The 12,547-nt window shown below is 33.6% G+C and overlaps 1 protein-coding gene and 1 pseudogene across 2 annotated transcripts in view; both read left to right on the top strand.

Annotated features, from left to right (window-relative positions):
• RNF138 (ring finger protein 138) overlaps window positions 1-12,262 on the top strand; it is a 40,464-nt gene extending 28,202 nt beyond the window's left edge. The window contains exons 4-7 of one of the 2 annotated variants that reach the window (XM_027525871.1): window positions 4,559-4,615; window positions 7,285-7,396; window positions 8,993-9,100; window positions 10,658-12,262. In XM_027525871.1, the coding sequence (XP_027381672.1) occupies window positions 4,559-4,615; window positions 7,285-7,396; window positions 8,993-9,100; window positions 10,658-10,726 (346 nt within the window). In that variant the 3' untranslated portion in view covers window positions 10,727-12,262. The remainder of the gene's footprint in view (window positions 1-4,558; window positions 4,616-7,284; window positions 7,397-8,992; window positions 9,101-10,657) is intronic. The other variant, XM_027525872.1, reaches the window with a different exon arrangement.
• Window positions 1,081-1,221, top strand: LOC113883050 (annotated as a pseudogene).
• Window positions 12,263-12,547: the final 285 nt, after the last annotated feature.

The following is a 12,547-nucleotide window of genomic DNA, read 5'->3' as shown; positions in this document are numbered from 1 at the left end:
TGGGAGTCAATAAATAGGTCAATACAAGTAAAACAATGAATGTTAAGCTTTTTTTTTTCTTTCTTGTTTTCTGTTTTGGTCACACCATGCAGCTTGTGGAATCTTAGTTCCTTGACCAGGGATTGAACCTGCAGTCTCAGCAGTGAAAGTCCCAGAGTCCTAACCACTAGTTTTGAAAGTTTCTCAGTCGTGTCTGACGCTCTGCGACCCCATGGGCTTAGTCCCTGGAATTCTCCAGGCCAGAATACTGGAGTGGGTATCCTTTCCCTTCTCCAGGGGATCTTCCCAACCCAGGAATCAAACCCAGGTTTCCCACATTGCAGACAGATTCTTTACCAACTGAGCCACAAGGGAAGCCCCCTAACCACTGGACCTCCAGAGAGTTTCCTAAATAATAGTTTTAAATTATCATCATCATCATAATCATCGTCATTGCCTCACCTCCACACTTTCGCCACCATTCTAACCCATACACTTTGTCAGCTAGTGGACTTTTTCTTCTCTTAGAAAACTTAGACCAAGTGTTAGTTACTCTGAAGTCTTTCTTGTTTACTTGTCTGTCTTTTTTTAATCTAGTATTAATAGAATGGGCTTCCTAGTCTTATTCATGATGTTTATATCCTGTGCATTTGTTTTGGATGTATAATGTGAGGTAGGAAAAGTTTTCCCCAGGTGATAACCATTTGTCCTAGTACCATTCATTGAGGAGTCCATTGTTTCCCACTGATTTCTTTCTTTTTTTTTTTTCACTGTGCGTCTGCTAGGTACCACATATTTTATTTATTTATTTTATTTTTAAACTTTACAATATTGTATTAGTTTTGCCAAATATCGGAATGAATCTACCACAGGTATACCTGTGTTCCCCATCCTGAACCCTCCTCCCTCCTCCCTCCTCATACCCTCCCTCTGGGTCGTCCCAGTGCACCATCCCCAAGCATCCAGTATCGTGCATCGAACCTGGACTGGCGACTCGTTTCATACATGATATTATACATGTTTCATTGCTATTCTCCCAAATCTCCCCACCCTCTCCCTCTCCCACAGAGTCCATAAGACTGATCTATACATCAGTGTCTTATACTTACCTGGCAGGGGAGATACCATGATCACGAAGGTGGTTTTCCCAGGGCGAGGCTTACCCATTGCACTCCCACTGATTTCTGATGCCATTTTGGTCCTATACATCTCTATTCTGTTGTGTTGCTTCATTTATTCCTCAAGAACCATGTTACATTAATTATTGTGGCTTCAACAATAGGTTTTAATATCAGATCAGCTAGGGAAAGTTCTCCTTATTGTACTTATTAAATTGTTTCTCTTATTTTTAGCTCTTTGCTATTCCACATGAATTTTAGGATCAGACTTTTGAGCTTCCAAAAAATCTCTGTAGAGATTTTAATTGGCAGCATTGTTTGAATTTACTGAAATTGTATATTAATTTGGAGAGAACTGGCATCATATGATACTTATTTTTCCCACCGTTTCCCATCTGTTTGTCTCTCCATTAAAAAAAATGCACTAAAAGAAGTCCATTTAGAGCACACATGAATATGTTCTAGTATATCGTTTCCTGGCTTCCCAGGTCGTGCTAGTGGTAAAGAACCTGCCTGCCAGTGCAGGAGACTCAAGAGACATGGGTTCAATGCCTGTGTTGGGAAGACCCCCTGGAGAAGGGAATGTCAACCCACTCCAGTGTTCTTTCCTGGAGAATCCCATGGACAGAGGAGCCTGGTGGGCTAGAGTCCTTGAGGGATGGCAAAGAGTTAGACACAACTGAGCGCACACACACACATCTTTTCCTAGTAGTAGTGACAGTGAAAATGTTAGTTGCTAGGAAAGCCTTTAGTTTTGTTGCTGTACAAATAGATCTTTTTTTCTTGTTTTGTAATCTAAATGGCTATTACTAGTGAATAGGAATATTAAGGATTTTTATGTAATTTTGTATTTAGAAACCTTGGTGACTAGTTGTAATAGTTCTAAATAATTTTCCTGTGTATTCTTTTGGATTTATTACATAGAAACTTATTTAGTTTGTCAGTGCAATTTTGTTTCTTACTGCTTTATTTCATACTTGATTTATTGCATTAAATAGGATCTTTATCAGTATTAAATAACAGGTACCTTTTAAAAATTCTTGATTTTAGTGGGAATGTGTCTAAAATTTTATTATTAAGTATAGTTTACTACTTAATGAACTACTATAGTTTTTTAACATAGATATTCTTCATCTGTTCTGTGGTTTCTGTCATCCTGAATTTTAAGATTTCTCCATTGAATAGTTCTTACTCAAATTAGAATCTTTAATGTGATTATAAAAGTATATGTGTCTGGCTCCATTCCCAGATAGTCTGCTATTTAAGTTTAGGCATTGTATTTTTAAAAGCATTGTGGGTGATCAGAGGGTTTTTTGCTTTTGTTTCCATTTATGGAGGTTGAATTTTATTGAATGGTTTTTCTGTATCAGATAAAATGATTGTTTTTTAAAAATTGATATATGGTTTCCAGTAATAGATATTCTGTTGTTGAGCTCATTCGTACATTTCTAGAATATATGAGTAGGCAACCAGTAGTAGTGTAGGCATGATATAGTCAGGAAGGGCTAGAACGATGATGATAACTAAGTAATAATGGAAAGTAGAGAAACTGTAAGAGGAGGTAGAGGGGAAAAGCATTTTAAAAGGGCATTAACTTTGATATTAAAGTGCTTCAAATTGGAAGTTTTGTGATGCGTATCCTACCAGTGAAAAAAATTGAGAATATACTCCCAGTATATGTGTGTTTAAGGTTAAGCATGTATTTTATAGTACTGATTGATACTTTATTTTATAAAACATGCAAATGCTTAAGATGAAAAAGGTACTTTAAAGAGAAGTTTGCACAGCAGAAACCATCACAAAATTTTTAAGCAATTTTCCTCCAATTAAAAAATAAGTTTGCTTTGTTTAATGGTATAAAATATTTTCATTCTTAAAGTTTTAATACTGTTTTTATTGAAAACAATATTGCTGACTCTGATTTCTAAAATTTCTTAAAATCTTGATTTAATACAGTGACAATAATTTAAAGATTTGGATTTAGATCCAAATCTTTAGATTATTGATACTTGGTCTTGATGACTATCATGGCTGAAAAAGATAGCTACAACACACAAAATAACAGATCCAAATGGAAGAAATATGTCATAGGTTGAGATTCCTATATTTTTAAATCCTGTTTGATAAATCTCAGAAGGGCTTTTGTTGAAATTTTTATCTTTTTTGATGTTATAGTTCTTACAAACCATTTGGAAGTTTTTATAATGTTTTATAAGGGTATGTTCAAAACCCAATGATTATATTTATTTGGAAGATTTGAAAACAGTTTAAAAATCTGTTACCAAGTATAGATATGAGACTTTAAAAAACAAGTGACATCCTGTTTTTGCTAAAGTCATAACATCCTTTTAATGAATGTAATCTCCATAGTTTAAATTTATTTTATTTTTTATTTTATTTATTTTTTTAATTTAAAAGCAGTTTTTAGTTTCTACCTTTAGCTGCAGAAACAGATTAATAACTGCTAAAAAGATACAAAATAATGGTTAGTAGTCTTCTAAAAAGCTTCTGAAATCAGGGAAGCTTCCTTGTAGAGAATATGTGTGGAGACACAACAACAGTATTTTCCCAGAAGGGAAATGACTGTCATTGGAGAACATCTGTTAGGTAGATGATACAGTATTGCTTGTCATTCTGTTAAAAGAAAAATGAATAATCAGTTTTCTAAGCTTTACAGCTCTTTAACTCATACTCAGATGTAAGCAAAGCTCTTGTGTGGTACAGTTTTTTGGTCCACTGCCTATCTCATTTTTATTTTAATGTTTCTGCTATTGAAAGGTCTTGTTTTTATAAAATTGACTACATTGATGAAATTCTGTAATGCATAGGTGACAATCCCCATAGCATGCCCACCTTTCTCAGGATTTTCTCTAATACTGCAAGTGACACACGACACTGGCATGGGGTCCGAGTGAGGACATCAAGTTATTCTCTATGTTAAATGTCAGAAAGCCTAGTTCCTTTTTGGAAAATATAAACAGTGAACATTCAAATATTTTCTTAACCTGCTCCATTTTGGATGCTGCAACCCTAAGCTATGTGCTAGTTACAAGCCAGAAAGTTCACAAATTCTTGATCCTGCCCCAGCATTCAAAAACTTACTAGTCCAGGTAGAGGTAGAGTCTCTTAATTTGAAAGTCTAAAGGACCGGGGGAAATATTCATGCTGTGGATTTAATATAATTCTGCAGAATTCTGTATTCTCTATACTTTTGTAACTATATCTAATTTAAGTTTTAGAGGATATGATAAGGACATAATAAGCAGTCTTCTTACCAGAATTTATTTAAAAAATAATTAATGCCATAATTATATCATAGTTCAGAACTATTTGAAGTTCAGGCTTTTCAAACAAATTCAGACTAGTTGTCTTCATTAGCACGTAATGAATCTGTATCGTGCTTTATTACTTGAGGTATTAACTTCTCTTCCCTCCCCCACCCCCCACCAATTATTCTTTAGTAACAGGAGTGAAACATCTGCATCTGATAACATAGAAACTTACCAAGAGAATACAGGGTAAGCTTTGGAAATTTCTATTACTTTAGTAAATAATACCTATCACTTTGTACTGATGGATTTTTATTTTTTTAATTTATTTTTATTTTAATTAAAAAATTATTTATTTTAGTTGGAGGCTAATTACTCTACAACACTGTGGTGGTTTTTGCCATACATTCACATGAATCACATGTGTCCCCCATCCTGAACCCCCCTCCCACCTCCCTCCCCATTCTGTCCCTCAGGGTCATCCCAGTGCACCAGCCCTGAGCACCCTGTTTCATGTGTCAAACCTAGACTGGCAATCTGTTTCACATATGATAATATACATGTTTAAATGCTATTCTCTCAAATCATCCCGCCCTTGCCTTCTCCCACAGAGTCCAAAAATCTCTTTATATCTGTGTCTCTTTTGCTGTCTTGCATATAGGATCATCGTTACCATCTTTCTAAATTCCATATATATGCGTTAATGTACTGTATTGGTGTTTTGCTCTGTATAATAGGCTCCAGTTTCATCCACCTCATTAGAACTGATTCAAATGCATTCTTTTTAATAGCTGAGTAATATTCTACTGTATATATGTACCACAGCTTTCTTATCTGTTTGTCGAAATCAATTCCCCTAAAGTCAGGAACAAGACAAGGATGCCCACTCTCACCACTACTATTCAACATAGTTTTGGAAGTTTTAGCCACAGCAATCAGAGAAGAAAAAGAAATAAAAGGAATCCAGATAGGAAAAGAAGTAAAACTCTCACTGTTTGCAGATGACATGATCCTCTACGTAGAAAACCCTAAAGACTCCACCAGAAAATTACTAGAGCTAATCAATGAATGTAGTAAAGTTGCAGGATACAAAATTAACACAGAAACCCATTGCATTCCTATACACTAACAATGAGAAAACAGAAAGAGAAATTAAGGAAACAATTCCATTCACCATTGCACCAAAAAGAATAAAATACTTAGAAGTAAAGCTACCTAAAGAAACAAAAGACCTATGTATAGAAAACTATTAAACACTGATGAAAGAAATCAAAGATGACACAAATAGATGGAGAAATCTACCATGTTCATGAATTGAAAGAATCAATATAGTGAAAATGAGTATACTACCCAAAGCAATCTATAGACTCAATGCAGTCCCTATCAAGCTACCAACGGTATTTTTCAGAGAACTAGGACAAATAATTTCACACTTTGTGTGGAAATACAAAAAAACCTCGAATAGCCAAAGCAGTCTTGAGAAAGAAGAATGGAACTGGAGAAATCAACCTGCCTGACTTCAGGCTATACTACAAAGCTACAGCCATCAAGACCAGTATGGTACTGGCACAAAGACAGAAATATAGATCAGTGGAACAAAATAGAAAGCCCAGAAATAAATCCACACATCTATGGACACCTTATATTTGACAAAGGAAGCAAGAATATACAATGGAGAAAAGACAGTCTCTTTAACAAGTGGTGCTGGGAAAACTGGTCAACCACTTATAAAAGAATGAAACTAGAATACTTTCTAACACCATATACAAAAATAAACTCAAAATGGATTGAAGATCAAAATGTAAGACCAGAAACCATAAAACTCCTAGAGGAAAACATAGGCAAAACACTCTGACGTAAACCATAACAGGATCCTCTATGACCCACCTCCCAGAGTAATGTAAATAAAAGCAAAAATAAACAAATGGGACCTAATTTAAGCTTTTGCACTATGAAGGAAACTATAGGCAAGGTGAAAAGACAGCCTTCAGAATGAGAGAAAATAATAGCAAATGAAGAAACTGACAAAGAATTAATCTCAAAAATATAAAAGCAACTCCTGCAGCTCAATTCCAGAAAAATAAATGACCCAATCAAAAAATGGGCCAAAGAACTAAACAGACATTTCTCCAATGATGGATTTTTAAATTAAAATTTTTAAATTGTTAAGTCTTGAGACATAATGCTGGTATTTAGCAGTTTAGAAAGGCATCAGTTGCTTTACGGATCCAATTAAATTGGAAGTAGTTAGCTTTTCTGTGTCACTGTGGTCAGGTTTCTTCCATGCATAATTTATGCAAAGTTGTCGATATTGAACTGTCCCTGGCTGAAATTAAGGGATTAAAAGGTATTGATGTATGATCCTCAAAATATTTTGAAATGTTGATCATTCTGATAATTGATGTTTTCATTTTTCTGTGAATTTTGTGTGTATATTCTTAGAAACTAGGATAAATTAAAGTTATATACCATATTTATGGAAGTCTTTAAAAAATTTTAATTTCCTAGATATGGTGTTTCCATACTGGGACACCATGGAATATTTAAAATTTTCAAGGGATATACAGTGATATATACTGGTTACATTAATGACTGAATTAAGTTGTTCAGATCTCCTTAATAAATGGGACAACTGGGTTTGTTTTTCTTTTTGTTAAGGCCTATTTTAGAGGCACCATGAAAAAGTTTCCTAGACAATAAGAGAACTGTAAACTGAGATTGTTTGGGAATATCTCTTGTAGGTTATTTATTGAAAACATAGTTTTCAAAAAATGAGAGAATCTTTGATTTGATCAAAGATTTAGTTTAATAATTGTAACTTTTAAAGAAAGAAATAATAATTGATCAAAAAATAGGAGTACATCATTCTTACATTACAATTTCAAATTCAGTATGCTTACTTTAAAATTGTTTTTTAGTTCTTCTGGGCATCCTACTTTTAAGTGTCCCTTGTGTCAAGAATCAAATTTTACCAGACAGCGTTTACTGGATCATTGTAACAGTAATCACCTATTTCAGATAGTTCCTGTGGTAAGTATGTGTGTTTACGACAGTCTTCTGTTTAAGGAATGCTGTTCTATTTATTTCCCTTCATGTGTACAAGGGACAGTGGTTAATTTAAATTTGGATGGGACATTATCAGTAAGGTATATTTTGTCATCAAAAGATTGATAACTATGAAGCAAAATGAGATACTTAAAATTCTGGTAACTAGAAACTTCCCTGGCAGTCCAGTGGTTAAGACTCACCTTCCAGTGTGAGGTGGGTAGGGGTTCGATCCCTGGTCTGGGGTCTCTGAGATCCCACATACCTTATGGCCAAGAAACCAAAACATAAAACAGAAGCATATTGTAATAAATTCAGTAAAGACTAAAAATTGTCCACATCAAAACAAAAAAATCTTATTTAAAAAAAATCCCAGTAACTAACTTATAAGAAGAGAGAGGCTTATTGTGAGGGTAAAGTAAGAGAAGAGCAAAGTAAGGAAAAGAGCAAAGTAAGGAAAGGTGAACTGAGGACTCATTACCGAGGGGTAGCTTTGTAAATTGTATCTTTGCAGAATGGTGGTTCTAGTGGTAAAGAACCCGCCTGCCAATGCAGGAGACATTAGAGACGTGGGTTTGATCCCTAGGTCAGGAAGATTCCCCTGGAGAAGGAAATGGCAGCCTACTCCAGTATTCTTGCCTAGAGAGTCCCATGGGTAGAGGAGCCTGGCAGGATACAGTCTATAGGGTCACTTTAGGTGAGTGACCATTCCATAATGGTTATCCAGATCATTAAGATCTTTTTTGTACAATTCTGAGTATTCTTGCCACGTCTTCTTAATCTCTTCTGCTTCTGTTAGGTCCTTGCCTTTTCTGTCCTTGATTGTGCCCATCTTTGTATGAAATGTTACCTTGGTATCTCTCATTTTCTTGAAGAAATCTCTAGTCTTTCCCATTCTATTGTTTTCCTCTGTTTCTTTGCATTGTTCACCTAAGAAAGTTTTCTTACGTCTGTTTGTTGTTCCTTGGAACTCTTCATTCAGTTGGGTATATTTTTCCCTTTCTCCATTGCTTTTTGCTTTTCTTCTTTTCTCAGCTGTTTGTAAGGCCTCCTTAGATAACCATTTTGCCTTTTTGCATTTCTTAAACCACAATCACAGAAAGCTAACCAAAATGATCACATGGATCACAGCCTTGTGTAACTCAATGAAATCATGAGCCATGCGGTACAGGGCCACCCAAGACAGATTGGTCATGGTGGTGAGTTCTGACAAAATGTGGTCCATGGTGGGAACGGCAAACTACTTAAGTGTTCTTGCTTTGAGAGCCCCTTGAACAGAGATTACATACTGATTAATGATAATTGTCATTACAGTTGGTTAAGGCTGGATGTGGTATTTTTGTTAAAAAGTAGAATAATCAGATTTAAGTAATAGAATATATAATATCTCTCTTTTTATTGTGTTGTGTCAGATTAGTATAATTTATCTAAGGTAATTTGGTCTAGAAATAATCTAGTCATGAAATTTGGCCCTTAGAAGTGCTTCATATAAAATTTTTTGGTAACGTTGTTTTAATACTTTCAATAATAATGTTGAGTTATTTTCATTATTTTTTATTTGAAATATTCTGTTTCTTATAGACGTGTCCTATTTGTGTGTCTCTTCCTTGGGGAGATCCTAGCCAGGTTACTAGAAATTTTGTTAGTCATCTAAATCAAAGACATCAGTTTGATTATGGAGAATTTGTGGTAAGTGAATTTTTCAATATTAAGAAAATACTTTTTAAATATTGAAGTCACATTAACCTTTCAGTCTGGATGAGTTTTGAGGTGAAATACTGTATCATGTTGGATTGATAAAGAGCAAGTTCTGTTGATTTTATAATAACATAGGTGAACTTTGGTTTAAGTGGTGAATTTATTGTCCACCTCCTATACTAGAGAGGTTATTAATAGAGGATGAGCAAACCCCTGGATTAACAAGATGCTGATTTATATGAATATTATCTAGATTTAAGAAAAATTATACCTGCTAGAAAAGTAAAGTTGGTATGACAGCTAGAGGATGTATTTCTTGTGTAGTGTAAGTAGCTTATAAACTCATAATATCTACATGTGAAAGACATTCTTTTTAAAAATGCAGAGCTTATTTATTAAGTAATGAAAGTGAGAGTGTTAGTCACTCAGTTGTGTCTGACTCTGCAACCCCATGGACTGTAGCCCACCAGACTCCTCTGTCTATGCAATTGTCCAGGCAAGAATAGTGAAGTGGGTCCCTTCTCTAGGGGATCTTCCTGACCCAGGGTAAAGCCAGGCTGAATAGCAGATTCTGGCCTTAGTTCACTGCTTTAACAGAATACGTGAGGGAAGTTATATAAAAATGGATCTCCAGAGCAAAGAATGAATTTAATTTTTTACTTCCAAAATGTGTCTTGATAGTTTAAAAAAATTAGATGACTTTTATTAATTATGAATTTGCATTTTATTCGTCTTCAGTGAATTAAAAGTCTTATTAAGATTCAGCCTGATAAGAAATGGTACATACTTGTTTTCATGTTTAGGTGAGCACAGGCATGGGCAATTCTGAGATTGGCAGGAACAGAATTTACATTTCCTCTGCCCCTCCAGTGTTGAAATTACATTATTCTTGATATATATTTTTATTTTGTGTAATTTGTACTTTTTAGCGATACTGTATAAAAATAGTCAACTATATGTAGAATTCAGGTGTAGTCTGATAATTTTAGCATTTTTATGGTGTAATTATAGATTATTCTGAATTCTCAATGTAAGAAAGGTTACTGCATCTGGAGAATTACGTTTGGAAAAACAAAAATATATTTTGTGAACCACTTTTGATCTGATTGTCAGATTGTTTTACCTTGCCACAGAAGAACATTTAATTTTAATTATTTGAGATTGTAAAAAAGGAGGCCTATTTTAAAGCATCCATGGACCATAATTGAAAAGAAATAGAATTGTTTAAGTTAAGAAGTAATAGTATAATCAGATTGAGTGGACTTTAGTTGTAATCTTTATATTATGATTAAGACGCTGTTAATTCAGGTTAGCATCAGGCATTGTAACTCTCAAATTTCATTCTGTGCTGATCCTCTCTTGTTTATTAGTTATTTATAAATAGTTATAACTGAATTTTTAAATTTTAGTTCTTATTTTTAAAGTTTATGTTATAACATAAACAGTTTCAAGTATATGTAATGTGTATCAAGATGTGTAATGTATTGGGCAAAGTATTGAGTAATTGAATATGTTTTTCCTATTGACATGTTAATGTTACATTTTTAGAATCTTCAGCTAGATGAGGAAACCCAGTATCAAACTGCGGTTGAAGAATCTTTTCAAGTAAACATTTGAAGGCTGTAGACACCTCTGCATCTTTGTACCTGCAAGTGCCATCTTTAAGGAGAAAACTACAGGAAGTCACCATTTCAATAACTTGATGTGTATATTAATAAAAGTAATTCAGTCTATTGTTTTAGTTTTTTAATTGAAAAATAAAGGTGGGCCATGTAAAAACTTAATTCTTTTGATAAGTTAAAAGATAAAGCTTAGGACATTATCTTTATAAACATTAAAAGGATTATACTTCATTAATGGTGAAAAGAGAATCCCTAATGTACTTACCTTTTTTGCATTACATATTCTTGAATTTTCCCTTGCTTTTGAAATTTGGTGCAGTTCCTCCCATTGACGTTATTGTACACAGGTAACACCGTACCAAATTCTGAATGATGTGATTAATATAAACTAACAAAACTGAGCCAGTTATTTGAGTTGCAAATGGAGACTTGAAGTGCTAAATGAAACAATCCAAAGGAAACTTTTTTAAATACAGATTCTAGCTGAAGAATTCAACTATAAGGAAATTGTATTTATATAATGTTTAGTATTTTTGAAGACTAGTGAGATTTCTTTAATAATTTTAACTCTTCAAAAAGCAAAAGCTCATTGTATAGGTATTTCCTTTTTGCTGTTAGAAGGAAATATCTAGAGAAAAATTGATTTCTTTGGTGGACAAGTTGGTAATGTCAAATCTTGTTTGTTTGGCTGACTAATATGTAAGCCTAAAGTACAGTAAGCTGAATTACAGCTCTTTGGCCTCAGAATTTTCAGTAACAGAATTGCTGGTTAGCTACGATGAAACTTGTATTAGAAACTTGCAGTTGGTGATATTACATTCTCTCTATATATTTAAATGAGAGGTTTGACTTCATCTCAGTTTAGAAATTTGTTCAAAGCTAAAGATGTGTATGTATATATACATGCACTTTTGTATGTGTATATACACATATAAGCATGCAATTTGTCTGGTTATACGCAGAATTTCTATTAAGATTTTTAAAAGAAACTAATAATATGGGGTTGATGTGTTCATCTGAGTTGATTAAAATTTTGTATGTTACCAAATTTTTAAAGTAACAGTCAAATGCTAAGTTGTCTACTTGGCTACTATGACACCTTAAAAATTGAGTTTACACACCTACACAATTACATGTTTATATGGTGCTCATTTGTTATCTGAAAGATAATGCGGGACTATAGTAGTGAGATGGATCCTACCAGCCACTCTGTTTCACTACATTTTAGTCAAAATTGAGTTCATTCTTCGTATTCATTAATAAAAATCATAAAATAACTTGTACTAGAAGGCCCAAATCACAGAATAAAGCTGAAGAGTGGATTAGCTGACATTCCATACTAATATAATTGTTTATGCTTTCTTTAAAATAAATAACTAAAAGAACATAAAATCTCAGAAGTAGTTTGCTGCTAATATATACATATGTTGTATAAAAAGGTATATTTTGGTTTTGTTAAAACCCTTGTTGACTTTTCTACAGTGAATGTTTTTTTAACTTGATTTAATAAAAATGTTAATTTTGAAACGGAGTTTTGTAAAAACCTTTTTCAAACAGTAATGACTTTATTTATGGGTAGTAATAGCAATCACCAAAAAAACCATACATCTTAACATACGCCTTGTTTCTGTCACCCTAAAGAGTGATGTTTACTATGTGGTTGAACGTTTCTCCGCAGTTACATGAGTGTAATTATAAGAATAGCTGTTTAATGAACCCTTTTTAAAACACTTTTGACCATAGATTTTTCCAATTTAAAGCAATAACTTTAGTACTTTGTTTCGGAATTTAGTACTTCCAGTATGTCAAGTAAAAC

Source organism: Bos indicus x Bos taurus, chromosome 24 (assembly GCF_003369695.1).
Source record: "Bos indicus x Bos taurus breed Angus x Brahman F1 hybrid chromosome 24, Bos_hybrid_MaternalHap_v2.0, whole genome shotgun sequence".
In the NCBI taxonomy this organism is placed as follows: Eukaryota; Metazoa; Chordata; class Mammalia; order Artiodactyla; family Bovidae; genus Bos; species Bos indicus x Bos taurus.
The sequence above is the reverse complement of the archived record's forward strand: the minus strand, read 5'-3'. Positions and strand labels throughout refer to the sequence as shown.